The following is a 27,523-nucleotide window of genomic DNA, read 5'->3' on the forward strand; positions in this document are numbered from 1 at the left end:
GGTTGGGTGAGAGAAAGTGTAACCATATAGAACGAAAGGCAGAAATGGGATGACGTATAGATGAATGAGTTGGGTATTAATAATTAGATGGAATTATTATGGGGAAAAAATCTGTGATTAGAAGCTTGGTGCAGGTAGCTTGAGTGATTATCACCAATCAACCTGTTATGCCCTGACATTCCTTTCTGTAAATCATCCTGGGGCTCAGAAGGATTGGTTAGCTCAAAGAATGTAACATGCATGCTTCTGCTATTTCTTCTGCCTGAAGACATGCAATTCTTTACCCATGGCCTGGTATATAACAGACTTCAAAATAATTTGTTGTATGAATAAATAAGCTGGTTGTCTTTGAAGACAGTAGTGTTGTACATGCCAGCACTTTCTTCTAATTGTGTCTACTCTATTTTAAGAAGTGGGCCGTGTTCCAGATCACCAAACCTCTCAGCCTTTCCAACACTGCTGCAATGAAATAGACCATACCTAGCATTGCCAGCAATATTATGTCAACTGCAGTGCAGATTATCACTGTCATGCAGTAATAATCCTGCCTTCTGAAGCATTCATTATATTGTACTACTCTGTTATATATTCTTTAATATATCAGCCACTCAAAAATCCCGAGGGATATGTGCTAAGATCTTTGTTGACATCCCCATACATGGTGTTTGAACATAGTCTAGATTATAGTTTCGACCATGAAATTCAGTAGAATTGAAATGAAAACTTTAGGTGAGCTTTTCCCAACTTGCTTACTCTACCAAACACAAAACTGATGTCATTAATTATGCAACTGTAATTCTTTTTTAAAGTGCTGTTCATGAATGAATACAAGTTTTATCATTTCACAAGAATTGCTACACATGGGAGGATGAGTGAAGAAAACAGTTGGGAAGCCACGTGCACATTGAGCAGCAGGCTGGAGCCCCTCCCTGACTCCCATGGCCCAGACACACAGGGAACGTCATTCTAACTCATGCCTCAGACATCTTAAAAATGGCTTTATTCCGTGGGCCTTTAGGTTTACTGGCAAATAATTGGAAATTATTAAATCTACAAATGTCAAGGATCTACTTCATGTGTTCCTCTTATCAAGTAGAGGGAACAGTATAGAATAATGGTTAAAAGCACAGGCTTTTGAGTCCAACAAATTGGGGGTTTGATTCCAAGCTCTTTTTTTTTTTGTTAGAGTCTTACTCTGTCATCCAGGCTGGAGTGCAGTGGCGCGATCTTGACTCACTGCAACCTCTGCCTCCAGACTCAAGTGACTCTTGTTCCTCAGTCTCCCAAGTAGCTGGGATTACAGGCATGTGTGACCACTCCAGGTGTTTTTTTTTTGTTTTTTTTTTTTTTTTGGCAGAGACGGGGTTTCACCGTGTTAGCTAGGCTGGTCTCGAACTCATGACCTCAGGTGATCTGACACCTCAGCCTCCCAAAGCACTGGAATTAAAGGCATGAGCCACTACACCTGGCCCAAGCTCTATTTCTTTGTAGCTGTGCCACCTTGGGAAAATTACTCACTTTTTCTGAACCTTGATTTTGTCATCTATTAAAGGAAGATGATCATTGCAGTCACCCCATGAGGCCATTGTGAGGATGCAATAAAATAATAGGCATAATGCACTGGGGACATCAGTAGGTATTAGCTCTTCATTTGTATAATTATTATTAAATTACAATTTCTGGGCAGGGACTACACCTTATGCTTGCCGGTGTCCTTAATGTAACCATAAAAACAGTTAATTTATTTAAAAGCCTGGGCTCCTAAAGGAAGATTTTCAGAAGAAAAAGTCTTCCGTATAATATAGGTCAAATGAGATGTGCGATAATGAGAAACAGAAAACCTCCTGCAGCCTCTTTGGCTGAGGAGAAGTGATAGCTGTGTAGAAAGCCTGTTCTGAGCCTCTCCAATGTATTTAGTAATCAGCAGATGGATGAAAGGAAGGAAATTTCATCTCTGGTAAAAGTAGTGGAAACATTATACTCACTTGAGCTTTCTGGGCTTTGACCTAGCTCATTTGGTTCCCCTTGCCCAGGAAAAAGCTGAGAGAATTGCATTTTTCCTCTTCTCTTAAACCCAGCCCTGTCACCTCTTTTATTCTGTCAGGGAATATCTCAAAGCTCTCTGGCAAACTCTTTACTGCAGGCAATCCTGCTTTTGAAACTCTTACTAACCCACAAAATAGCAGAATCTGTGCTCTCTGAGAGAACAAAGATTGATGAGGGATCTCCAGGAGTTGACACCAAGAATTCCTTAACTTGCATGCTGAGTGGCACTGGAGCTTGTTACCAAAGAAAGAGGAGTTGGGGGCGTGGGGAAGACTCTACTGTGAATGTAGTATCTCCCAAATAAACAGCCCCTCCCAACATGATACAGAGCACTTCTGTTTTCCTGCTGAGAAGTTGGTGTAATTTATGTTTGTAAAAGATATCTATTGCTGAGACTATTGTATGAAAGTAGACACGAGAAAAGAGAAGAAGCAAAAGCAAAGAAAAATATTGTATTGCACCTCAGTCACTTCCAGCAGTGACTAAACTCTAAGTCAATTGTAACAGCTACTACTTATGGGCCCTCACTCTGCGCCAGGCACTTGCCATGCGTTCTCACATTCTTACATTTAATTCTCAAAATAAATCCATAAGGTAGGAAGTAGCATTGTCCTCATTTTAGAGATGAGGGAGGTATGACTCAGAGATGCTAAATGACTTACAGAAGGCCACATCGTGCATACATCATAGAGACAGAACTTAAACATAGGTTGCCCTGACTACTAAGTCCTAACCACTATACTGCTTCTCATAAGAGAATAGAAAATCTCAACTGCTGAAGAAGACAGTGGCCCCACCAGCAAGGAGAACTTGGAACTAAAGGACACTGTGGAACCTGTTGAAGAGGAAAATGTAGAATCACACAGGAAATACAGAAGCAGGTGGTGACTAAAATCATTTATCTAAGACTAGGAAGATAGTATCCAAGTCAAAGAAGAATGGATGGTCAAAATGAGACAACATTTTAGTTAAATGTGTTTACTTTTATAAATCATTATATATATTTACCTATTTAGAGATCAATTGTTTTCAAATACATCTCATTTTTTTAAGTCCCAATTAGAGAATGCTTGTATAGTACAAATACTCGTCTCTCCCAACCCCTACCAATCATAATTACTAAATTAATATTTCCTAGTTTCTTCTCCCTCTCCTAGTTTTGCCAGACCCTATTATTTCATTTACAGTAATTTTCATGACTTCTAGTTATAGGAAGTGTTTATTCATCTAGTTAGTTACACATTGTCTATCTCTCATCCACTATAGAGACAACAGGAAATGCCATGCAGAGGTCATGGCTCACAGTAGGAACTTAAAATTATTTCTCCTGATTGAATAAGTGTTCTGTAAAGGATTCTATTTCCTTATTGACTAGTAAATGTTTTATACGTTTGGCAAGCATTAACTCTTTGTCTACCCAATTTATTACTAATATTCTCTTGTTTTTCATGTTCCTTTATTTGTTATGATAGGTGTTTAAAACTAAAAATAAGGTGTGCTGTGATAATTTAATGTTTTCCTTTTATTATTGTAATTTCTGATACATATTTACCTATTTGGTGTATCTTTTAATGATTTGATATGTACTTTTAGCCATTTAATGGCCTGGAATATATTTTTAATATGTGATGTAATAAGAAATTTAATTGTTATTTTTCTAACTAACCTATTTTCTCAAATTCTGATCTCCTATTTCCTTCCCTATTTCTTTATGATGTTAATTTATAACATAGTAATTTAGTTAATTGGCTTATACATTAGCATTTGCTCCATTTATTTACCTATTAGTACTTCTCTGTTTTAATTATTATTGCTTTATAAAAATTACATTTTCTAATGCGTTCTAATAGCCTCCCAAGCAAGGCCTATCATTTTCTCTTTCCAAATATATTTTTACCACTCTTGCCTGAATTTTCTGTATATGGAAGCTTAATATTTTACAGTCTGATCCATGGCAGGTTAAGCAATCTTCTCCACTGAATGAATCTCTGATACTCTGAACCAGCTTCTTGGTGACTCCTCTCTCCCTGCAGCTCTGCACTTACTTGGGATTTCATTCCATGAGTGCATGGCAGCATGCACATTCCCCAGCCATATTTCCTGCCGTATGCTTTGGGAAATTTCAGGCTCTGAAACAATGTCTAAGCAGATGATAATGGAACAAAACCCCCAAAATCAATGGAGTAGAGTGGAGTGTCATCTCCACTAGAAATGAAGATTCAATTCAAAGTATAGAAAAATTACATTTGAAAATCTTTCAAATTACCTACTTAGCTTGACATATATGGTTTTGTGTATACAGTATGAATAATATTATAGCTACATTAAAGTATGTGATAATATAAATAATATGCCATAACGTAATAAATAGCACACTTATTTAAGGGAATGAGAATTATCGGTACTATTTAAATTCATATTTTCTCCCTCCCACCTCTCTCTTCTAAACCTGTTTATTTTAATGTATATAAATTGAATGTAAGGCAGTTTCACTCTATCTGCATGGTAGAGACAGGCTTTCTGCTTCTTGAGTTATTCTGTTTCTGGATCTCTGATTTAGGAGAAAAACAATGTGGAAACTACTTTTAAAATCTTTATATCTTCTTTCAGGCCATAAGTTTGCTCTCTTGCAAACAACAAACCATATGTAAGACACAGATTTTCCTCCTCAATTTGACTCAATAGGTCTTGTTTAATTTTGTCCTGGATTTTGACAAAAATTGTACTATCGGGCTTGAATTTTTGTGTTATAAGTTTTCATAATCTTACGTGTGTGTGTGTGTGTGTGTGTGTGTGCATGCGCATGGGTATGCATGTGCATATGTGTGTGCCTTTGTCCTTATATGGAGAGAAACTGGAAAACACTGCATCTAAGTCTGCTAAATAAAAAATATATCATTAGATGCTTCTAAACTATTATTTAATACTTTTCTGAAGAAATATGTCTCAAGTTTGTATAAGGATTAACTTCAACATCTGGAATTTCTCAGTAGAGTTGTTTGCAGGGGTGAGTGTGATTATCTGAATTAATCATTATCCATTGTGGGGGTCTTCATTTCACTCCCATGTCTCCCTCTCTCATGCCAATTGGATTTGTTTCTCTGTCTAATACTAAATGCTCAATATGATTAGCTAATTCAACTTCCTATTTAATAAGAAAGCAACAATTTCATCCCTGCCTCCTAAGCCATGCTATTGATTTTTAAATCTGTCCTATGGGTGATTCGGAGTTTATGGTGCAGGAGAATGATATGGTCATATTTGTATTTTAGGAAGAAAACTGGCCACAGAATAGGGAGCTGAAGCCAAGAAAACAGTTGGGAATAATTTGTTCCTGCTAGCTAAATATAGAGCTTGCCTGTCATTGCTTTTTGCTTCTAGAAGAGGATTAAGACAGATGAGGAAATAAAAAAGGAAGAAGGAAAGGAAGAAAGCTAAAAGAGGAGGGCAAAAGAAAACATGGGAACAATTTATATGAATCAAAATGAGGAGTAAGAAAATGAAGCTTCCATTTCTCTCACCTCAATATCCTGCTGGCAGCTCAAGCCTGGACACCCAGAGCTACCTATTGGATCCTGTCTCCTGGTTTTTGAGACTTTCCTCTCTTTTGCCTCTCACATCTGATCTTGTCACTAAATCCTTTTCAATTTAATTTTATTTTATTGTATTCTATTTTTGAGACAGAGTCTCACTCTGTTGCCCCAGCTGGAGTACAGTGGTGCAGTTTTGGCTCAGCGCAACCTCCACCTCCCAGGTTCAAGCAATTTACAGCTAATTTTTGTATTTTAGTAGAGACAGGGTTTCACCATATCAGTCAGGCTGGTCTCGAACTCTTGACCTCAAGTGATCCTGCCTCAGCCTCCCAAAGTGCTAGGAGTACAGGCACAAGCCACTGCGCCTGGCCAATCCTTTTTAATTTTAAGAAGACCGTTTTTCATTACCCTCCCTGCCATGAACAGCAGTAGAACGCTTAGCATGTAATCAAGATCCTGAGGGGCTTCTAATTCCCCATCCCTGTTGAATGCTTCCCAATGACGATTTTTCCAACTCTCTGTTTTTATCATAACAAGCGTTGCTCAGAAACTTAATTTGGAAGGACAAAAGACAAATTCTCAGAACAAATTTTAAGAATAAATCTTAAGACTCCATCCTACCTACCATCATGAGTACTTATGGTCATCATTTTCCTCCTGTAAACCTCTGTGGATTCCTCATGTTTTAGTCTACACATATCAAAGTCCTTTAAATCTTTCAGATTTGAAAGTGCAGCATAAATTCTTTCCTGTTACACATTTTTTGGTAGGTAGGGATAGGCCACACTTCTTTGTTTCATACAAGGACTTGAGATTTTACTGAGAAAGCCTTCCTCATTTCTCAATGCATATTATTGAATGTTTAGCAAGCTCTTAAAAACAATCCAATAGTTCCCAAAAGAAACATAGTTAATTCAACTCCACCAATATTTATTGTGCCGCTAACATATATAAGACATTGTGCTACACATTGTCTGGATGTCAGATGCTTGCTCTTGAGAACAACAGTTAAATGTATTCATTGGAAGACTTACTTCCACTTCAATTATATGATTAATAATTTGTAACTTTTCAAATAAGATTCTCTTCTTTCATGAAGTTTGTGAATTCCGAAAGTAGGAAAATTGTGATAGAAGTTACATAAGTGTGTTTAATGGCACAGATTTCACTCTTCACTGCACGAATCCACGTTCAGAAGATACCAAAAAGTAATTAAGCCTTTAACATTGCACTGCACACTTAGTCTTTTTTTTTTTTTTTTTTTTTTTTTTTTTTTTTTTTTTGAGACGGAGTCTTGCTCTTTCGCCCGGGCTGGAGTGCAGTGGCCGGATCTCAGCTCACTGCAAGCTCTGCCTCCCGAGTTTACACCATTCTCCTGCCTCAGCCTCCGGAGTAGCTGGGACTACAGGCGCCCGCCACCTCGCCCGGCTAGTTTTTTGTATTTTAGTAGAGACGGGGTTTCACCGTGTTAGCCAGGATGGTCTCGATCTCCTGACCTCGTGATCCGCCCGTCTCGGCCTCCCAAAGTGCTGGGATTACAGGCTTGAGCCACCGCGCCCGGCCTGCACACTTAGTCTTGATGTATGTATTGAAAATTATTCTGTACTTATTAGAAGTGTCTTCCTCAAGGGGCTGGGAATGTAGGAAACTATGATGCATCCATCTTTCACATCACCCTTATAAAAACACCTGCACTCTGCTAAGACTTCTCTACCATTAATTTTAAAAGGAAGCAAAAGTAATTTATTCTCATTACCGCATATGAGATGAAAGTTTAACAAATGAGATCTTAATAGCAATACCAAGAAATGGGAAGCCATAAAGGAGACTGCCTATAAGGCAGTAGACACACTTGACAAAAATCCTAAACCAAATGTATGATTGTGTTACTTCTGATATTTACACTAAGAACCATTTGCCCTCTGGTGCTCTTAGCAAAAATTATTAGGAAATCAGTTGTAAGGAATTAATCACTCCATTAGGCCGGAAGCATAGTTTTCCAAAGTATGGGAATTTTATCCCAGAAGTATGTGAATATCACAGTGAAATTAAAGGATTACGGCTCATAAGAAAGCAAAAGTACCCTATGTTAAAGTCTTTGGTCAATGCTCTCTAACTCTTCTTTTTCATATCTTTAAATACAGAATCCCCTTCACCTACAACTGAGTTTAGAAAATTCATTAAGTTCTGATGCTGATGTCACTGTCTCAATCCTGACCATGAACAACTGGTACAATTTTAGCTTGTTGCTGTGCCAGGAAGACTGGAACATCACCGACTTCCTCCTCCTTACCCAGAATAATTCCAAGTTCCACCTTGGTTCTATCATCAACATCACTGCTAACCTCCCCTCCACCCAGGACCTCTTGAGCTTCCTACAGATCCAGCTTGAGAGTATTAAGAACAGCACACCCACAGTGGTGATGTTTGGCTGTGACATGGAAAGTATCCGGCGGATTTTCAAAATTACAGCCCAGTTTGGGGTCATGCCCCCCGAACTTCGTTGGGTGCTGGGAGATTCCCAGAATGTGGAGGAACTGAGGACAGAAGGTCTGCCCTTAGGGCTCATTGCTCATGGAAAAACAACACAGTCTGTCTTTGAGTACTACGTGCAAGATGCTATGGAGCTGGTCGCAAGAGCTGTAGCCACAGCCACCATGATCCAGCCAGAACTTGCTCTCATTCCCAGCACAATGAACTGCATGGAGGTGGAAACTACAAATCTTACTTCAGGACAGTATTTATCAAGGTAGGATGCAAGGTCTCGGTTATATCCCTATTCATAGGGCTGTGACAGAGAGTAAAATTCCCCTATCTGACCCCGTTGCAGAAATCTTGACTCTGAGTAGCTTTAAACTTTAATAATATTTCTTAGAGGATTTCTGGTTATATAGGCTGGTATTTCATGATATGCTATCTGTAATTTGATCTACAAACTTGTAAGTACATGGTACAGTGGGAGTGCTCAATTCTGCTTTAAAACCTTGGTTTAGCGTCTTACTAGCTGCTGTGTTCTTGGAAAGTTATTTAAAAGTTCCAAGCCTCAGTTTTCTAACTAGCAAAATAGAATAATGAATAGCTTGGTATAGTATAATAAAGATACCATGAAATTTATATATGAAAAGTACCTAATACCATGCTTAGCTTATAGTAGATGCAAAATAAATGTTTCTTTTCCTGCCCACTCTTTTCCATATCAATAAAATTAATCAAATTTCTCTAAATCTATACAAAGAAAAAAATTAGTCAAGCAAGAAATGGACTTTTCTCTCTCCTCCCTGGCCTTGATGCTGAAGGCAGTGTAGAGTAGTAAAGGCAAAGACTCTTGAACTCAAGTTCAGACTCTCTGAACTTGAAGTTTAGCTCTGCCACTTACTGCTTGAGTGACTTCATCAAGTTACTTAACTTCTCTGAGCCTTAATTTCCTGTGTTCTATGTTCATTTATGTAAAATGGATATAACAGTAGATCCTATTACCCATAGAATCATTGTGATTGATGATTGATAGATAGATAGAGATAATAGATGATAGATAGGTAGTAGACAAACAGGATACATTAGCAGAACTAAGAGTTCCATGAGAGTATTATATATATACATTTGTATAATATTAATTTGTTTATACATTCATAATTATATTTGTTTATTTTTAAATTAAATACCTTTCTGCTCCAGTTCCTCATATGATTCAGAAACTAGAATGAAAATGTCCATTTAAATTAGAGAATAATGCATCATATGGAAATGGTTTTGGTGATCCCCAGGAAAAGGGGAATATCCTTAAAGAATATTTCATTAGGGCTTAGACTTTCTTCTGAAAAACGATCACCTATGGTCAGAGAGGCCAAATCAGAAGGTTATTATTTCTTCAAAAATGAAGTTTTCCCTGTAGACTAGGTCCTGTTTTTAGGTCATCCAGGAACAGTGGCATCTGACTATGTTGAGGACTATAAGGCAACTTCATAGCATCTTACCTTTAAAAAAGACATGACAAAAGGTCAAGGGGTACGAATAGTTGTACATTTAATTATATATATATGTATAAATTGAGCACCTACTATATACAAGGCAATATGCCAAATGCCAGATGTAAGGGAAAAGTGAAAGACTGAACAGAACCTGTAAACTCCTTAAAGAATGTTGTTAATAAAATAAAATTATTCAAATATATTTACTACAAATCTATTAATAATAAAATTAGATGTTCTATCATCATCTGAACTTTCTACTTTTCCAATATTATATTTTAATTTCCACAAGATTAAAATCCATGCATATTTTATTTTATAGCCACTCTCCAGATTTAATCTACTGTTTGCACACTAGCACATAATTAAGGTTCAGAGTTGCATCTAAGACAAGAAACATTCTCCTTTACAACAAACATACAAGCAAAGCTTTGATTTATAATTTCAAATAGTCATTGTTTTGGAAGGACAGTCATAAACAGCAGCCAGGACAAACCACTTATGAAAACCACATTGAGTTGCTTAGCATCTTTCTGTCTCATGTAAAAGGAGAATGCAAGAAAATGATTCCGTCTGAATCCTAAAACGTTTAGAAACTACAGAGAAGAATATTTGTTGACTTAAGTTGTATATACCTTAGGGTCTCATTTTACCAGATCAAACTGATCTTTCTGGCTCCTCAAGATTTAATTTATATTAAAATTACATTCTTCCTTCCACAAGGATCCCATGGCATTTTGCATATAAAACTATATAATGGTACTTGGCCCATTCTATCATCATTATTTGTCTATGTGTCTGACTTCTGAGCTAGAATATAAATTCTGTTAAGTGGAGATGCTGTTATTCAGCCTTATCCAATGCCTAGCATATAGTAGGCACTTAATAGATATTTATTGAAATTGACATAGAGGCCGGGCACAGTGGCTCATGCCTGTAATCCCAGCTCTTTGGGAGGCTGAGGTGGGCGGATCACGAGGTCAAGAGATCAGACCATCCTGGCCAACATGGTGAAACCCCGTCTCTACTAAAAATATATATATATATATATAAGCTGGGCATGCTGCTGTGCGGCTGTAGTGGCAGTAGGAGAATTGCTTCAACCTGGGAGGTAGAAGTTGCAGTGAGCCGAGATCATGCCACTGCACTCCAGCCTGGCGAGACTCCACCAACAAAAAAAAAAAAAAAAAAAAAAAAAAAAAAAAAAGAAGGAAGAGGAGGGGATTGACATAGAAAGAAAGAAAAGTAACTTTGTTATATTTACATCCTACATCATCTGTTGCTGTTGAAGAAAATGGGTAGTTGGTAGATATTGTCTAAATTAAATACTTTTTTAACGTACATAAATACTTACTGGATGATTTCTGTTTGGTTTTCTTTCTCTCTCACTCGTTCACTCTCTCTCTCCTCTCTCTCTCTCTCTCTCTCTCTCTCTCCTTATGGTGGGATGTTAGGTTAGGTTAGTATATAACCTCTGCCCTCGTGGCTATTTATTCCACAAACTTTGAAGCTATAAAAGAAGATTGTGAGGTTTGAAGCCCAGCAGTAATTTACAACGGGTCAGTGACAATATTTTCATCAAGATGAATGTGTCTGAGAAATGAACCCAAAGAACTTCAGGAAGTATGCCTGAGACTTTTTAAACTCCTGAGGGATACAGGCAAAGAGAAAGTTTGAAAAGTGTTCAGGAACAAGTCAAGGGAAATGAGCAAAACCCAAGAAGTAGACTTTATAATGAATAACTGAAAAGCTGCCTTAGGTCATAAAACATCTGTGGATTTTCCATCATCCTTATTTATTTTGTTTAATACAGTCTTTTAGAAAGTTAGTTATTTTCAGTCCATAAGTCATATCTGCATACAGTAATTTTCTTAATTGTTCTTAAATTTTGTAAGGCTGACCCCACTTCTTCACTGCATAATGAAAGTTGGGAGGATAATGAGCCATGAATAGTGGATGTCAGAGTTATGCAAGTTTTCATTTCTCACACAGTCATTTTCAGTTTGGGCTGACAGAACTGTTAACATCTTGAAATGTTAATGAAATCACCAAAAACATGGCATTTTCAGCTAGGCTTTTAGATTAGAAAAGTCATTTCTCATGGCAGACTACATAAACGTAATTACAGGTATTAGAGATTTCACTCTTCCTAGGTCTCCACATGCCAGAGCAAATGTCCATCATAACTAAATGCAGACAAAACATTCAGGGACCAAGTTCATAGCATGATCTTCAACAATCTTCAACAATATATTTACAAGTTTGTTTTTTTTTTTTTTTTTGAGACGGAGTCTTGCTCTGTTGCCCAGGCTGGAGTGCAGTGGCGTGCTATCTCAGCTCACTGCAAGCTCCATCTTCCTGGTTCACACCGTTCTCCTGCCTCAGCCTCCCGAGTAGCTGGGACTACAGGCGCCCGCCACCACACCCGGCTAATTTTTGTATTTTTAATAGAGACAGGGTTTCACCATGTTAGCCAGGATGGTCTTGATCTCCTCACCTCGTGATCTGCCTGCCTTGGCCTCCCAAAGTGCTGGGATTACAGGCGTGAGCCACCATGCCTGGCTACAAGTTGTTTTTTTAAATGTTAGTTATTTGGAGCAATTACTGGTGGAATATTATTTTGAGAATACCTTTATAAGCACATATGAATGGATGTTTTTCCCCAGCCAGTGACCATGTGTTGAACTACAGTGGGGTAGACAAAATGAAGACTTGAATTCTGACGCTTAGGAGCTGACAGTCTAGTGAATGAGGTCGAAATGTAAGTAAATGGTTATAAAACAATGGGATGTGTGATTTATAAGAACAGAGATATATTTGGATATACAGAGGGAAATAATTAACTCTTCTCAGAGATTTGGTGATGAGAGAAAAACACTGGAATTGGATCCTGTAAATAAAAGGGGGTTTTTAGGTTTGGAACAAATTCACAGACAAAGGAAATTACATACACAAATTCACCAAGACCTGAAAGATAAATTTAGTATGGCTGGAGCATTAATTGCATATGAAAAGGATTCGAGATGATTCTGGAAAAGTAGTGAACTGATAATATACCACATAGAGCTTGTATGCCAAGCTAAGGCATTTGCATTTTATATGCAGAGCGGATGTCAGCTGAAAGGCAGAACATTAGCCCTGACATATTTATAAAAATCATAATCCTGTAACAAATTAACCAAATAAAGTAATATAGTATAAAAGCCTTGCAAGTAATTTTTTTTAAAACATTAGGATATAAGCATTGTTTTTATTTCTCAAAATTGGTTTTAGCCTTGCCCACATTTACTCCCTTGCTGCATTTCGAACATCGGACTCTGGGGAAAGTGAATAGGACTTTGAGAATTTATCTGCTGTTTCCAGGATTACGATTTGCCCATGCTTGCCTAAAGGCCCTAAGTGCTAATAAATTCATTGTTCCTGCAGAGAAAGCTCCATGGGTTGGTCATAATCTGGTCACGAGCACTTATCTTTTCTTTAAGAATTCCAAGAGTCTGGACACTGACAGACCCCTTGCTCCTCTTGGCCTAAGAAGTCCTTGTCTCTTTGACTAGTTAGTCATAGTTCTGATAGTTTATTCTAGCTTCTAATTGGGATGTAGAATCCTCCCTTTCTTCTTTGAACAGCTTCTGCAGTTCTGTTCTGTATCCCGTGAGAATTGAATCAAGTAGGCAGTGATTAATTCATTCCTTTCTTCACATATATTTGCTGAAGTTAACTAATATGAGGTCAAACCCTTGTCTGGAGACACAAGGAATAGAAGGCAGGAGGCCGTGCTGTCAGGAAGCTAGCAACCCCCTTCTGTTCTTCCACCAGGAGAAGACATACTCATCTAATTATTCACAGTTTTATCCATTTTCCTTGACTTGGCTGTTTGGTTATTATTCTTCACTGGTATAACACTCTTTATACCAGTGATTATACTCTGCTGGTGCTAGCATTTCTAGGCCTCCCTCCTCAGTGGACCCTGAATTATGATTCAACACACTAGAGACTCTTTTCCCTCCAAACTATGTTTATCTTTATGCTTACACAATCAAGCAATATCAATACTCACCGGCCTTTTATTAATAATAAATGTTTTAATTATTGATTCTGCATATATTGTTAAGAACCTATTATGCACCAGGCATTGTGAAGAATTAGAAAATTTTCAAAAAAATGATTCAAACAAATATCCATTCAAAAAACCCGACATATAAATTGATAATCGTCACAATTCATTCCTGAACATTAGCAGAGTTCCAGAAGAACTTGAGGCTGAATGTTATAATTCTAATTTTGGATATTCTGTCCACTGTCACTATAACTTAGTGGCATTGTGACCATGTTAAAGTTATTTAAATGACATAAACTTTAATTTCCTTAACTATAAGAATACCTGTCTCAAAAATTTAAGTAGTATGCCTAAGGTCATTCAGCTAGTACTTAGTAGGGGAAGATTTAAACCAGTTTATCTAAATCCATATTCCAGGCTCTTTCAGAATTAGTATAAGTCTTCCTTAATTGGGATCCTATTACTTTTTAATTTATGTTCTTTCAGTCTGAAGCTATATAAATCACATTTGCATATAGTAATTTTCTTAATTATACTTAAGTTTGTATAACCATTCGTGTCCTAAGGACCTCTACCAAGACAAACTGGTTAACCCACATATTTCAACATGTACTTAAAAGAAATGCAGTTGCATTAAACATGGAAGCCAGGGGTTGGAGGCTGCTTAACACTAGCTCCCTGGAAGCTCGAAAAGAACACATTGCTTATGGCTGATCCAGTATATCCAATTACTCCTAGGTTAACTTTCTCTGCTAGACCTACTACGGTGTTGATACTTCTAGAGAAGACATGCTTTGGTTCATGAATCTCAGGGATCAACACTAAGGTCTGTATGTTCAGATGTTTTCAACAGGAACCCTTGTCAGTGGAATCATTTGGCTGAAAGCCTTTGAAATTGCCTCTGCCTCCAGGTCACTTAAGTCATGCCAAGAGATGAGTCTAAAATTTTCCCTAAGTCACCAGGGGCCGGGGGCGGGGGGTTGGCTCACATAAGGGACACTGGAAAATGTGTATTCCCTCAAGACTCTATTTTGACGAATATAGCTCAAATTTACTTAACCTAGGACTCAGCAGATTTTAAACTGTGGAATGTTTCCCAATTAGAAGAGCTTCCAAGCTTTTATGTGCCCGAGAAAGAACTGTATTCTTTATTGACTTTTTCACTTTATATGCATCAACTGTAAAATCTGGAAATCTGCCAAAAAGTTTGCAACTATGCAGAGCGATACTGAAACTCTACTCTGATTTTCAGATTTATCTCTCAAGACCACTTCAATCTGCATACCCTACAATCCTTAGGATAGATGTTTGACTGGTAAATACTGCATAATGTCTTATTGCCAGGGCTATGCCAAGGCAATACTTGAAGGGACATCATCACCTTGGCTAGCACTGGGGCCAGCTCCAAAGAGCCAGAATCAATTGAGTTGTGATGTTACACAATGTGACCAGGAACAGTTCAAGGGCTAGGCAGAGATCATAATTGTATAGAAGAGTCAAGGTTCATACTAAAAAGCAAAAGGTAAGGACAATGATGTAGGTGTATGGAATAAGTCAAACTGTTAGGTAACATATCAGAGAAGAAAACACAAAGAGAAAAAAGTGCCAGCTTGCCAGTTACAACACATGGAAGCAAGAAAAAGAGATTACCATGTCTGTGTGTATGACTTCTTGATGTAGCAAGCCCCTCATACACACCAAGAGTAACACAGCACAAAACATGTGTTAAATTATGACCCCACCACACAGATTAGTATTGTTCTCTTCTTGGTGAAAACTTCAAGAAAGGTAGGAACTCTCCTTCCACTGTACAGTTTCACCTATAAGTAATTGAATTTTGCAGATATTGATAAAACATAGACCCAAATGATTCAGATATGTGTACATATATGTTTAATATATTACTAAATTGCTGTTGACCATTAACTGATAGAAATCATTTTTAAAAGATGAGCCTTGTATGCAATTTTAAAAGATGACATAATCAGGAATTATAGTGTGTAGGGCCTTCTGTTCTGAGGATGGAAATTTAGCAATTTCCAAACCCTATTAAACTCCTTCTCATCAGAGAGGTTCCCCATTTAACTAACTTTAATTTTTTATACTCTCCATTATTCAGGAAGAAAATGTATTGAAAGTTTAATCCTTCAAACAATTTGTAAATTACAAATGCAAATGTTTCCTGACTTAGTGAGCCCCATTCTTCTGGCAAAGTGATGAAGATCACTCTAAGAGATACATGTCTGATTTGAGCAGAAGACATGTGTTTAATTGCATTTACCCCAAAACATTACTGAGCAGTTACCCTGGCCAAGCACTGTGTTGTGCCTAAGACTCAAAGATGACTCAGTGAGGTAGGTACTTAGATAAACACTGAAGCCTCTTTTAGCTTGACAGCCTGCAGTGTTATAAAGCAGAGCAGTGGAGAAGGGAGAACAGCAATTCTGTAGAAGATACTGCTCTCCAAATCTGGAGGTCCAAATCCATGCCTTTGAGGACCTTGTAGTCTAAAATGTCAAAGATGAGATAAATAAACTGCCAAATTCTTATACTTTAGGATAGTAAGAGGACAGTCAAGGAGTCATTTTACATGTAAGCTCAAGAAATCACCCACATTTAATGTTTAATTTGGAGATCTGTCCCATATATGGAGACGAAAATCAAACAGAATTGGACCACAGGTAAGCTCTGCGGCTTAAATGGACAAACTCATGTTATCATAAAAGGAAGGCGGATACCACAGGGCTTGACTTTGGTAAAACAAGCCACAAAATGAAAGCTGAACTAGTAACAACTCGCCATCAGGTGCAGAAAGTTTCTCTAGGGCCGTAAGAAAAGGGAAAAATGGTAAAAGAGACATAGAAAAATAAAGGGAAGTAAACAGATGGATCTCAGAAGGCAGCGGGAAGGGAGCGGGAAGGGTGACAAACAGTAAATTAACTAACGATGGTCAAAGAGCTGCTTTAAGACAAGATCTCCCACTAACAGGACAGAATATTTGTATTTACACTATACAAAGACCACTATAAAGAAAAGTGGGAGAGGGAGGGAGAGAGGAAAACATAAAATTCAGAAAAAATAAAACAAGAGAAAGAGTATTACAGAAATAATGAGCTAACTGTAGATTAACCCACATGCCAGAAACAGTGAGAATACTGGAGGGAGGGGAGCCAAAGGAAGAGATGTACAATGAGAATAATTTAGGAAATCAGAGAGTTTAGGGGAAAGCCCTGAAAAATTAAGAAATATACACATGGAAAAATGCAAATGTAGACTATGTATAGTAAATATTTCAGATAACTGGAGGTCTGTGGACATTGTGAAATATCAAAATTGGCTGTGAGAGCTCTTAAAGACAATCCAAAGAGAGAATAGCTTAGGGCTCTTGAATGAAAAACAGCAGAAAAAAAAGACTACATAAGTGTGAACTTGTGACAAATGCAAAAGTGTAGAACTCTGGAGAATGTGAGTTTTTAATTAGAAGATTCATCATAGACATGAATCACATTAAGAAAAGATAGGATTACTGAACATCTATCTCAAGTTTCTCCTTCTCCCAGAAAAAAAAAAAAAAAAAAGGAAAAGGGGAAGATTTAAGAATATTCCTTCGTCTCATATGAAAAGGACTTTATTGAGTTGGGTTTTCTACTACATGCCAATAGTTGGTAGATCTAAAGCTAAATTAAAAGTAACCAGGAAGCAAATATTTAAATTCCATGTATAGGAACAAGTAATCCTGACAAGTAAACTCAGTAAACCTAACAAGAATTAGGTGATGCTGGTAGGAAGGGAGTTTGAGGGAATGTTACTAGTAATAATATTCTTAAAGATTCCTAATCAGGCAAAAGCAAAAAATCAAAATGAAGTTCTCACAGAAAAAAGAATTGATAGAGCTTTATGCAGCATGAGCAAAGCCCTTATTCCTCAGGGGAAAAATATCAAATATGATGAGATGATCATGGGAAAAGAAATTCAGCTTAGTTTTCAAGATATAAGAGAAAGAGGATATTGATATGTTTAATGATACAAAGACAGTTCCCAGGGGGAAAATTAATTTTAAGGCCTTGGAGTACAAAATAGATATTCACATAGACAGATATGATTCATGGAAGGCAATGAATAGCGGGAAAAAGAAAATGTAATAGGGCAATTTAAGAGAAACAGAAAAAGAGAGGTAGATATACAAAGAGACAAGTCGATGAGTGAAAAATGATTGAAGTAGAAATAAATATGTGATCTATAAATAACTAGGTCATGAAAGAAGACACATGAGGATGAGGAGGCATTTAAACAACACAAAAGTAGATTAATATGTAGCCAGAAATGAAGGCTGAAAACAATGGAATTATTTCAGAGCTATTTCCACAACAAGAAAAAATATAAATTCAGAATAAACATAAAAACATAATACTAATAAAACGTAACGTGTCAGGTAAGACAAGAAAATCACGGGGCAACAATTCTTAAAATCTCTAAGAAAAGGGCAACATTATTTGTAGTGGAAGATTTTAATTTAACTTTAGCAAATTTTAGAGCAAGTTACAAAAAGTAAAAATAGCACATGACTAATGTAATTAATACATTAAAATAATTAATGTATTAACTGCAGTTAACATTTCACAGAGAATGTAAACCCATTTTGATTAGTACATAGAATATTTACCCAAAATGACAGTATTTCAGCATCCAAAACAGGCTATAAACTTAAGCAGCAGATTTTTATGTGTGAAAAATACAATAAATCAAAGCTCAAACCATTTAAAATTTTTTTTAAAACCCTCCTATGTCAACATTGTGCCCAGTCTAAATCCTACACATATTACCTATTTATCATATGTATTCTGTCTCCTTCAATAGAATATAAGCTGTATAGATTGTGGTCTTACTTCACTACTACATCCCCAGCACCTAGGACAGTGCCTGGCACATAGTGAATATTGTGGAATAAATAGATGATTGAATGTGTGATGTGTTGCTCATGTTATGATGAATAAATAAGAAAATACTTTAATTAGGATGTCAACATTTTGCATGCAAATATGGCTTCAAAAATATATCTTAAATATATTAAATATTGATCTTGCTTATACTGTGAACTCTCTCAAAAACATTTTCTAAGTAATTTGCAAAGTGCAGATTTTATCTCAGCTGTTATGCAAATCAATACATATTCTTAATTAGTGACATATCAGGAGATTTTAATAAAGAAAAATTCATTAGTGAGCCTCATTCTTTTAAGGAGAATGGTATCTTGGGAGGTTTGTTGATAAAAATGATGAATACCTGAACTACTTTGTTAAACACTCACTAAACAAGGTTCTCACTCATCGAGTTAGATCCAGGCCCTTATCAAACCATGGCAAAGATATTGTAAGTGGTCTCTTAGTCACCATTTCCCTTTCCTATATGTGCATTTTACTTGCCTCCAGACCAATATTAACTAATGTAGATCTCTGTTAAAGTCATTATGCTACTCAGTAATCTTCATGGTTCCCCTTTTCCTACTAAAATAAAATCCAATCTCATAAAACAGGTACACGAGGCCTCTATAGTCTAATTTGAACCTGCTTTCCCTATGTTATTTCCTAATATTTTTCTACCCACTCTCCAACAGATTATTATGCTTACCACCTCCTCTTACATTTTCTACCTCCTTACCTTTCTTCATAACATTCCTGACTCTGGAAGTTTTGTTTAGAGTTCATATCCAGGCTGGAACAGTTATCTGATCAGCACAGAGAATGGCAGTATTATTGTTCCCTTTGATCCAGGCTCTAAATTTTTATTAAAGGAACTTAAGGTTACTATTTTATACCCATATTGCTCTATGGGCTTACATTGAGTTTATATTCAGCTAAATACTAACAGGTCTTATTTATATGACCTTCTGTCAAGCGGAGTTTCACACATTCTTAGTAAAGTTTGCAACCCTGTGCATTTGGCCCTCTTAAATCACTGCTTTCCTTTTTGAAGACAAAATATCTCTTGATTACACCATCTCCTCTCCATTTCTGCTACTGCCTTAGCCCTTACCACCTTAAGCCCTTTATGAAACTAGCAGAGAGACAGTAAGAGAGAAACCAAAAGAAAGAAGGAAAAAACGTTGTTCCTCACATGTGGAATTATGTTCAGGCCCCTCCTCCTTCCAAACTATGTCCTGTATAACTAGCAAGGAAAAAAATCATTCTAAAATTAAATCTAATGATCATGTCTCCCCCCAGGCAAATTCCCCTCAGTGGCACCCCATTGTCTCACTGTAGCCTCAGATCTGATGTAATTCATTTCCCATCCTCATCTTCCTCTTTATTTTTCTTTTCTTTTTTCTTTTTTTTTTTTTTTTTTTTATACTTTAAGTTCTAGGGTACATGTGCACAACGTGCAGGTTTGTTACATATGTATACTTGTGCCATGTTGATGTGCTGCACCCATCAACTCGTCAGCACCCATCAACTCGTCATTTACATCAGACATAACTCCCAATGCCATCGCTCCCCTCTCCCTGCTCCCCACAATAGGCCCCGGTGTGTGATGTTCCCCTTCCTCCTCCTTATTTTTCATCTCTTATCGTCAAACAGCTCACACTCTCTGTCTCTGGCCTTTGTATTTGTATCTCCTTGAGATGATAATATCATTTCCTAGCTTCTCTTCCTGGCTTACGGTAATTCCTTCTTCAAGACTCAGCTCTGGCACTTCCTCCTCTATGAAGCTTTCTTTGGCACCCTATAGTAGAACGTGCAGGTGCACTTGCTCTCTGTTCCAGTGGCACCAGATTTACCTCTATCATGATGCTCATTATGCGGGTCTGAATTGCCTGCTCACTTTATCTCTCCCCAGAATTAGACTTTGAGCTTCTTGGGCTCCTTGAGACCAATGAGTTTGTCTTTCATCCCTGTGACTCTAGCGTTGGAACAGTGCCTAGGAGTTTGTCAGTTTATGGTGCCAGTAAAACTATTCCTGATTTTTCTTCTTGCTTATCCAAGAAGAGTAAAGGGCAAGATAAAAAAGGAATGGGATAGAATTCAATTTAAGCAAAATCAGGATTTCAGCCTTTTGATATTTAACTAATATAGTGAGCATTTAAATGTTGCTATGCATTGTCACTCCATTAGAACAGGTGACTATAACTAAAGCTTTCATGAGATTATTTTGATTCACCCTTATCGTAAGACTAAAAATGAAACAGGCACAAATAATCTGTCATAAATGGTGATTCTCTGGGACCCAATTTTTTGGAGCCAATAGTGAAATAAGCATTGAGTTTTCTGGGCTGGGAAAACTGGAGACATTCAGGTCCCTATTGATTTGCCTTCTTTGGAAAATGACTGGCTCGAAGACAACTAGGCCTTGTCCCTCTATCATGGACATCTTAAATGTTATTTAATACCAGTAATCAGGAGTAGGTTTTACTGGAATGATGGAGTTGTGTAATCTCTGGAAATTTTCTGGAGATTTCTAGTGCCTTTTTCTGAGATGGTTTAAGTATATATTTAGTCAAAGTAGTCTCTCAAGGGTCCATCCAGTTAAGAATCTATAATCATTAAGTCTCAAACATTCTTAAAATAACCAAGTATTCCTCTTTCCACAACTTCCTCTTTACTTTCCTGATCAGTAAATTGACCAGAAGAAATTAACCTACTTACTATTAACAGTCTATTTCCTATATCAGCAAGTGTGTGTATGTGTGTGTTTTGTTATAACAAATCTAAAAGTAGATTTCTTATAAACAAGTGTATCAGCTTTCCCTTATAGTACCTAGGTAATTATCCATTGATTAATCTGTATAGTTTAAAGATTTGGCTCCTTCTCTAAAGAAGCAGAAAACTATTTCAAAGTCTAAGATAGCTGAGACTTTCATTACTTGTTGCAAAATAGAATTTAAGTGGTAGAGTCCCACTGGGGAGTACTAGCATGAATAATTACCATTACACGCAATCTTCCAAAATGAATAGTTTCACTGCATTTATAGATAGTAGCATCTTCACATGTGATTTTCATTTATATCTCTAATGAAAATTAGTACGTACTTCACACTTTCTGGTTTTTCTATGTCCCTTCTGTGGTAACATAATGTCTTATTACTTCTATTTGCATTTGTAAATTATGGAGTAATATTTGTGACAGGCAATGGGTGAATGTGTTTTGCTAAGAGCCTACACTTATATCATCTGATTTTTCAAAATACTGTGTTCCACTCTACATTACAATTTAATTTCTTTTAATTTGAAATGTATCTTGAATAACTGCCATGGATTTATCATAATGCAATACTTTGTGTTTTCCAACTTTTAAAATTTTATTAAAATTCTTGGAGAAAGTAACCTGGAGACAGCCTTGACTGAAAAAACTTGAATAACATTAAGTCAGAGCTATCATATCTGGAATATTTGTTTCATGTTAGATGTAGCATGTGCTTTACATAAATTATTTCCAACTCTTGTAATGAAAGAAGTATTTTCTTTTCTCTATTTTGCTGGTGACAAAACTAAAGTATAGAGTTAAGTAAATTGTTCAAGGGCAATGTTAGCAGGTGGCTAGGCCAATATTCAAATGGCGGTGGATCTGATGCTAAAGCCTGGGCTTTTATTCCAACCCAAGGCTGTCATTAAGATGCCACAAGCTTATATGTTACCACTTATTGTCTAATCTTCCCAGACTCAAGAAAGACAGAGGCTATGACCAAGCCATATTAGTCTAGTTTTCTGTCTAGTCCATATCAGAACATATACGGTAAGTGCCCTAGTTCACAGGGTTAGGAATCAGTTGGTAATTTTCCTTTCTTTGGCTTCTGGCATAAGCTCTCTCTAGAGCCAGGGTCAATTGTTTCTCTCTAATGACTTGGAGGGAGGCTAGCCTGAGGCTATCCTTAAAACTGCAGTTGATTTATCATCTTTTTCTTTGTTCCATGGATGAGATCCAACATGCAGCTTCAACTAGCCTCATGGGGACAGATACGTTAATTGATTTCATTCTACAAGAAGAAATATTGGTAACAAGATTTGGCGATTTTCTGATGTTATGAATGCAGTGTTTAAGCAATTATTAAAGTATATGCACACTTTTTAATCTGATTCCCTGTGCCAAATATCTAGATAGATAGATACATAGATACATAGAAGATGTAGTTACAATTGAACATAGTCAACAATAGAAGTAGGATATGTTAAAGGTGCTGAAAACCTCCATAGCTTGAAAAGTTGTGAGAATATGCAATTAACAGTTTACAACAGAAAATGGTTAACACATCTCTTAACTAGGAATTAAAACATTTGGAGTAAGAATAAGAGTCAAGCACCTGGCTAGAATATTAGAACCTGAGAGTGAAATCTCATTTACTTAATGCAGTAGGACTTCACTCCTATAATAGAGAATGAGTCCAGCTTATTAACATCAAAAGAAATTATAGGCACTATCTTTTAAATAAAATTCAAATTTATTTTTATTAAGACAGGGAAGCAAAGATGAACACTGCTTCCTATCTTTGGCCTCACTTCTGTTTCTTAGTTTTTGCCTTTGTTCCTCTTTCCCAGGTTTCTAGCCAATACCACTTTCAGAGGCCTCAGTGGTTCCATCAGAGTAAAAGGTTCCACCATCATCAGCTCAGAAAACAACTTTTTCATCTGGAATCTTCAACATGACCCCATGGGAAAGCCAATGTGGACGCGCTTGGGCAGCTGGCAGGGGGGAAAGATTGTCATGGACTATGGAATATGGCCAGAGCAGGCCCAGAGACACAAAACCCACTTCCAACATCCAAGTAAGCTACACTTGAGAGTGGTTACTCTGATTGAGCATCCTTTTGTCTTCACAAGGGAGGTAGATGATGAAGGCTTGTGCCCTGCTGGCCAACTCTGTCTCGATCCCATGACTAATGACGCTTCCACATTGGACAGTCTTTTTAGCAGCCTCCATAGCAGTAATGATACAGTGCCCATTAAATTCAAGAAGTGCTGCTATGGATATTGCATTGATCTGCTGGAAAAGATAGCAGAAGACATGAACTTTGACTTCGACCTCTATATTGTAGGGGATGGAAAGTATGGAGCCTGGAAAAATGGGCACTGGACTGGGCTAGTGGGTGATCTCCTGAGTGGGACTGCCCACATGGCAGTCACTTCCTTTAGCATCAATACTGCACGGAGCCAGGTGATAGATTTCACCAGCCCTTTCTTCTCTACCAGCTTGGGCATCTTAGTGAGGACCCGAGATACAGCAGCTCCCATTGGAGCCTTCATGTGGCCACTCCACTGGACAATGTGGCTGGGGATTTTTGTGGCTCTGCACATCACTGCCATCTTCCTCACTCTGTATGAATGGAAGAGTCCATTTGGTTTGACTCCCAAGGGGCGAAATAGAAGTAAAGTCTTCTCCTTTTCTTCAGCCTTGAACGTCTGTTATGCCCTCTTGTTTGGCAGAACGGTGGCCATCAAACCTCCAAAATGTTGGACTGGAAGGTTTCTAATGAACCTTTGGGCCATTTTCTGTATGTTTTGCCTTTCCACATACACGGCAAACTTGGCTGCTGTCATGGTAGGTGAGAAGATCTATGAAGAGCTTTCTGGAATACATGATCCCAAGGTAATACTTCATTTTACTTTAGCTTTCTTGATTGTCCATTATAATTCCATATGTTGTATCTTCTGCTGTAGTATGCTTATGTTCTTCCATCTAACACAAGAATATTCTCTGAGCCAAGTATAGTGGCTAGTTCAAAAGTCTGTTGCCTGGTTGAACTAAATATTTCATTGTTTGTTTCATAAATGAAACAAAAAGACTGAGAAGTTTCAGGGGGTGTCTTTTCTAGAGTAGGTCTTTCTGATAGAAATATCTATTAATGCATCTTTTCCTTGTATTATTTGACCATCTGATAGCACACCTATCAGGGAATGGTCTTATAAGGTATTTTCACCCAAAGCACACCTTAAAAACTGATTAATTACTTATCTTGGGAATTAATAAATTAGAAGATCCATATTTTAAATAGCAAAGAATCTTTTTCATCATTAAAACATGATACAATGGAAATTATTAAATTTTATTATAAGCACCAAAGTCAACTGCTAGGGAACTCACTGAGTATAGAACAAGCAGTATCGGACTAACTGAGATGGCAGAATTAGCTAAGGTCTATAGAATAAGGAGAGCTGTTCAGCTGACTACCTTGCATAGAAGGGAGAGTGCCAGCAGTCCAAGGACGTTCAAGAAGATTTTGTCTATCCAGGGTACCCTTGATATCCTAGACATCTGACCCTAAGGGTAGAAGAAAGAGGAAGTGTAGAGTGCAGGTAAACAGCCAAAGCAGGTAATACTTAGGTAAGGACAGTCATGTCCATGTTCTCTCTGGATTGAACCAGGGCCCCTCTAAGTGATCTGGGGTAGAGAAAATTAGTCCAGCCCAATAGGACTAGAGAGGAGGGGACTGTCAAGGACCAAGGCAATTAAAACAGAGCTCGAGGGAGTACTGCCGTCCTGACGGGAAACAGAATGCAGATCTGAAGCTGCAGTGCATTCCAATATATAGGATACATTTAGCAGAGATTGGAGAAAAGTTCAATTCAGCAGGTACACTCAGGACATACCATGTTTAAAGCATCTGGAGCTAAGCTGAGCCTTTCAAATTATAAAACATTCACATGCTTTTCCAAATGCCCTTTGTCACACCAAGTCTCAATGTATTGAACTATTTACTATGTTACTGTTAAACTTTTAAAATTAATTTCATAGGGCATCAATAAGTAGGACATTTGTAGCTATCTTTATTCAATGATAGAATGCCCCAGAGGGCTGGTGGCAGCTTTAAAGGTTTTTCATAGATGGTTTCAACTGGATGTAAGTCCTGTTTTGCAACCAAAAGAATGTAAGAAATTTGACCCTTTTATTGCAAACTTCCTGATAAGTGACATGAACCTTATGAGAGGATTCAGCCAACAATGCCTCACTGACTAGGCAAGAAATTTTGTAACTTCTCAATGAATACTCAGGGCTTTATGTTAGGAGCTGGAATTCAGTGAATACAAATAAAATCATTAGCATAAATAAACGCATCACCCTAAAGGGAGATGTTGGTGATGCTTCTGCATTCACATTCTGCACTAGCATCAGCAGCCTTTGTTTATTCTTCGCCCCAGGAGTCCTGTAAATCTTCTGAAGGTTTTCAGCCTGACTAGAAACTTAGATTGTTTGTGAGAATCTCAACAAAGTGACTCCTAAATTATTAGCTCAAAATTAAAAGTATTTAGTCTGATCTAGTAAAAAAAAAAAAATCTCATATATGCCTGTTGTGGAGATTTCAGGCCATTATCTTATGTAAAAAGATGAACACAATACTAACTAGAGTTTCATTTATCAGAAGCAGTGATTGCCAAAATTAAGCCAGGGATGGTATGCATGAAAAAGCTGTAACAGTGATTATGCTAAAGTATTAAAAACTAAAATACAAAGACAAGCTATATGCAGCAGTAAAATTATTTTAAGCAAAAGAAATAATCATGTCATCTCTGACTCCACCAGAATAAAGAGGTGAAATTTTTTATAAGGCTAACCCAGTCCACAAGACAAAGCCAGCAGAACTGGACAAAGTCAACTTTGCATTACAACTATTGAGTTCTTAATGAAATGGGACAAACCTAAATCTCAACTATTTTCAATTTGAGATAATAAGTGAATTTCCATGAAGTTTCCTAAAAATGTATATGTGTGTACTTGTGTTGTTTCTATGTTAAAATATCTCTTTTGTAGGTTCACTTTTTTCCATAAAAAGACACCCAGATTCCTTAGCTAAGCAATGCTTGACCCCGGGACTTAGGAGGAATAATTGTCGTGGCAGAATTTTTTAGTTTTCATCCAAACACGTCGTATTATGTGGACTACAGAATGTCCTCACTCTGAAACAGAGATATAAGATAAAAATTATTTCCTTCCCATTCACTCAGAATGTACTCTTATTATATGGTAGTTATTCACATGAGTGCTCTTCTCTCCTAGTAATGCTAAATTCCCTAAGGAGGGCCTATACCACTTCTTATACTAAATGGTGTAGAGCAATTCAGAGGTAAGTGAGTCAGATTGTTTGACTTCAATCAATTAAGGAAGAAAAGATATAAACAAAAGGAGAAGCAACTTAGAAGGTTATAAATATGCCAAAGTTTAGCAACAGATGAAATACTGTCCAAGCTCAAGGAAAGAAGGATCACCTTCAACTCATCACAATAGAAGAAAGTTTAATTAATAAGGTAATATTTGTGCCTATTCTTAAAGAATAGGAAGAATTCAGAATGTGTGTCCAGGAAGGAGAAATGGACATCCTAAGTGAAGGAGCAGAATGAATTGCTTGGAGGTAATTCCTCATATTACCTATAAAGTATATATTACCTATTTTATAATATAATGTATTACCTCCAAGTAATTCATTCTGCTCCTTATAATATAAAGTATATAGGTATATAGTATAAAGTATATAGGTAATATGAAGTATAAAGCACAGGCAAGATATGAGGAATCCAATTTAGCTACAACATAGGTTAAGGAGAGAAAGGAGGTAAGATCCAAGTCTGGAAAAAGTAAGCTTAATTGAGATAACAGAGGATCTTTGATGTCAGGCTAAGAAGAGTGAACTTCAGTATAGATCCATGGCCATTTTTGAACAATAGAATAGCACAGTATAGTGGTATCCATTTAGGATGGCTGCTTCAGCAGCAGGTAAAAAAGATTACAAGAGAAAGAAAATGAACAGAGCTGAAATTATAGCTTTGGTCACTGATACAGATTTGGTCACTGAAGAAGGGATGTGAGAAATATTGCCAATCAGCAGGACTTGGCAATTAATTGGTTGGGAGAGGCAACCAAGAGTCACAGCTTCAGAGCTGCAGTCCTGAGTGTCTGAGAAGATGCTGGTACATTCAAGGAAGCAGAGAAACAACAGT

At 37.1% G+C, this 27,523-nt stretch overlaps 1 protein-coding gene across 3 annotated transcripts in view; it reads left to right on the forward strand.

Moving 5' to 3' along the window:
- The window catches only part of GRIN3A (glutamate ionotropic receptor NMDA type subunit 3A), a 184,499-nt gene that overhangs the window by 49,151 nt on the left and 107,825 nt on the right, over positions 1 to 27,523 (forward strand). For all 3 annotated transcript variants that reach the window (XM_017884301.1, XM_017884302.1, XM_017884303.1), the window contains exons 2-3: positions 7,724 to 8,328; positions 23,132 to 24,179. In XM_017884301.1, the coding sequence (XP_017739790.1) occupies positions 7,724 to 8,328; positions 23,132 to 24,179 (1,653 nt within the window). The remainder of the gene's footprint in view (positions 1 to 7,723; positions 8,329 to 23,131; positions 24,180 to 27,523) is intronic.

This window comes from Rhinopithecus bieti, unplaced genomic scaffold, assembly GCF_001698545.2.
Source record: "Rhinopithecus bieti isolate Rb0 unplaced genomic scaffold, ASM169854v2 scaffold_12088, whole genome shotgun sequence".
NCBI classification, from domain to species: Eukaryota; Metazoa; Chordata; class Mammalia; order Primates; family Cercopithecidae; genus Rhinopithecus; species Rhinopithecus bieti.